The sequence below is a fragment of the Gavialis gangeticus genome, unplaced genomic scaffold (assembly GCF_001723915.1).
Source record: "Gavialis gangeticus isolate Ggan-Ray unplaced genomic scaffold, GavGan_comp1, whole genome shotgun sequence".
Lineage (NCBI taxonomy): Eukaryota > Metazoa > Chordata > Crocodylia > Gavialidae > Gavialis > Gavialis gangeticus.
Window position 1 is genome coordinate 177066080 of NW_017729022.1, and position 3297 is coordinate 177069376.

The following is a 3297-nucleotide window of genomic DNA, read 5'->3' on the forward strand; positions in this document are numbered from 1 at the left end:
ACACTCCAGCAGATTTTAATGCTTCATCTCTTTTTCTTTTTTTTTTTTTTAAACTATAGCTTTAGTTTTGAAGAAGTGACAAGCTGCAAGGGAGGCAGCTGATTTGCCTAAAACTAAATTATGTTGTTTTGACTTGGTTCTAAACCAATAAAAGTATATCATCTTTAGTATTTTGGATAATGTAAACAGAAAGTGAATCCTTTCTGCTGCCAAGTTATTTGTTATATTAAATATTTCTATATTAATTTTAAGATCTGAACCTTAGCAGTGGCAAATGCCTTTAATTCCTGTTTTAAGTTAATTCAGACATTTGCTGTTGCTTAAGGTTACACTCAACCTCCTGTTCCCCCTACTGCCACCCCCTTTTCTATTTTTTTACTGGAGTAGGATTTATTAAATTTCTATTATGCAAATATGTGGCCAGATGGATTTTGAAGAAAAACATAACTTTAAACATACTAAAGCTGTTACAAAATAGGAACAACAGAGAACCTAGTGTCAACTCTAAAAATATCTAAGTGGAATGTTTTGAGGTTTAGGACAATTTTTCGCAACAGTGTTACTTCTAATAGATATTGATATCGATAATATGTAATAACTTGACATACACTTACAGAAACTAAGTAATGACGGAGAGTTGCTTTCTTGCTTCTGAGTCTGAGCTCATATAATGTAGCTACCAAAAACTGTTGAAAAGGATTTTTCCATTCTGTGTTGAAAAACATAAATATTTCTGTCCTGTGATGATAAATGCTGCTGTTGCTTTCTGGACATGCTTATGTAAATGAATGGGTCTCAGTCCACTGCACAGAAAAAAATCCCCATTGTTACAATGGTTCACGCTACAACACAAGCTGGGAAAAGTGCAAGTTGCCCCACAGTGTTCTGCAGTACCTGATGAAGTGGGCCATAGTAATAGTGGGGGGGACATGTCTGTGGAAAAAACTTCTAATTGCATTACCAGAATCAGTGTATAGATATTTATAGTTTGTTCTTTTCTGCTATATATCATATGTTGGCAAAATCTCAAATAATTCTCATAAAATCTCCCAATTGGTCTGATGCGTCTCAGTCACACTCGTATACTATAATATACCTCGCATCAGACCGATCTGGAGATTTTATTGTTATGAGAATATAAATGGGGAAAAATATATAGTCAGCTTCCTCCAATTAAATGTAGATACAGTGCCTTTGTGCCTTATTTACTGGGTCTCACTCAAACTTCCCCAGTATTTGGTGAGAAGAAGGCTTTCTATAATTAGGTCAGCGTCTTACCTTACAGAACTCCAGAAAGTCTTTTTCAGGGGCCCAGTCCAACGTACCTGTACATTTTTGTCTTTGCTGTTACACACGAGTAAGGGTTTTGAGATCTGACTCTTGAAATAATATGGCCTTGTAGCTTGTGTAGTTAAACAGATGTCACTTCTTAATGCTTATTTTAGCTATAACATCTTTCTAAAGATTGTTTATAATACTGTATTTATTTTATTAACACTAAGACCATCTTAAATGTAATTCATGTCTTCCTTACCCAAGGGCAAGATTAGGACTTACTCTTGATACAAATTGAACATTCAGAACTTGAAGTCATTACATTAGGCATTTTAGGTCTTCAGTAAACATCAAATACCCTCAAAAGTCCAATATCTGAATTTTTAAGTGAATGTTAATTTGGATTAGTGTGTATTCTTTGAACATAACTTTTTAATTCTTCCTGTTTGAAAAAAGCTAGGAACCCCCTTCTAAGTACATAAATACAGTATTTCTTCTCAAGTCAACCCTAATTTAAAATAATTCCAGTAATGTAAGCTTTTCTAAAGCATTTTTCTTTTTTAATTTCTCAGTATTCTGGTTTGTAAATGGAATAAGCATGTCTTTAAAACACTCGATTTGTAAATGCTTTCCTTGTTCTGTATTGTTTAGAATTTATAGAAGGAGTCTCCCAGTTCAGTGTCAAAGGGGATAAGGAGCAGAAGTTGAGGTGTAAGTATCTTGAATTCATAGCATACCTTTTTTCTGATTATATTTTAAAATATACTTTTAAGTTACCCATAGGGAGGAAATCTTGATCCTCACAAAAGACTGTTAGTCAAGACCAGGTTGGGAAATCTCTTGAAATGAGATGGGACTTCATGTTTTTGTGGAAGTCAATAACACCTTTACAAAAAGAGGCAATGAGTAAATGAAGCAAAGCTAATACCTTTATAGACATGGATAAAGTGCATTATTTTGCTTATAGCAGTAGAGAAATTGCATTTTACATTTGTTTGATCAGTGAAACTAAGAAATCCAGTGAAATTGTTTCTGCAAGCTTTTATCAGTTTATTTTTCAGAAGCAAACATATACTCAAATCTTTCCTTTTTCTTTTAGTATTCATTGTAATGACCTATCTACAATATGGCTACAGAAAGGGAAGCTGCTACCTTTAAATGTTTAAAAATCTCCTAGCCTAATTGACTATGAGAAACAGCATCCTGTAAATTTACCAGTGAGAAGGGGAAGATGGCAGGCTGATTATCTGTACAATAGAAGGCCATGGTCTTGCATTTGCTTGTTAATGTATTGCCTGATGGCTGAAATTTTTGTTTGAGGTTTTTCTAGTTCATGTTAATGGATTGTTTTTACAGTCAGTGCTACAACCATAACATATTATGGAATAAAATATTGTACAGTGAACAATTCTACTGTCTCTAGTATTGTGGGCTGCTTTTTTCTTAGAGCTTTACTCTGGGAGACAAATGATCTGTCACTTAGTTGTATATGCTCTACTGAAACAGTATATATTTTACTAAACTGTTTACAGTGGTAACAAGTTACGGATTTTACATCTCCAATCCTATGGAAGTTGTTCTGTTTATATCCTATTTACCATTATGCTTTCATTGTTCTCGTTTTCTGTAGTTGCTTTCCGCATTTATGATATGGACAAAGATGGCTATATCTCCAATGGGGAACTCTTCCAGGTGCTGAAGATGATGGTGGGGAACAATCTCAAAGACACTCAGTTACAGCAAATTGTAGACAAAACCATAATTAATGCAGATAAGGATGGTGATGGAAGAATATCCTTTGAAGAGTTCTGTGCTGTAAGTATTAAGCAAAGATTGAACATTTTAGTTTTAAATAACTAATAAATCTAACTTGACCTAGAGATTTTTTTCACAACTATACCAAAAAAGTTAATTGCTGCTGTCCTTTGAAAATCATACAAGAGTCTACAGTTATTCAGGGTGCAGACTTCTGATTTTTGACTAAGATGTCAGTAGAATCCCCCCCCCCCCCCCCAAAAAAAA

The 3297-nt window shown here is 34.0% G+C and overlaps 1 protein-coding gene across 1 annotated transcript in view; it reads left to right on the forward strand.

Annotated features, from left to right (window-relative positions):
* Positions 1 to 3297, forward strand: part of PPP3R1 (protein phosphatase 3 regulatory subunit B, alpha) — a 35171-nt gene that overhangs the window by 28430 nt on the left and 3444 nt on the right. The window contains exons 3-4 of the mRNA XM_019516566.1: positions 1927 to 1986; positions 2906 to 3090. Coding sequence (XP_019372111.1) covers positions 1927 to 1986; positions 2906 to 3090 — 245 coding nt within the window. The remainder of the gene's footprint in view (positions 1 to 1926; positions 1987 to 2905; positions 3091 to 3297) is intronic.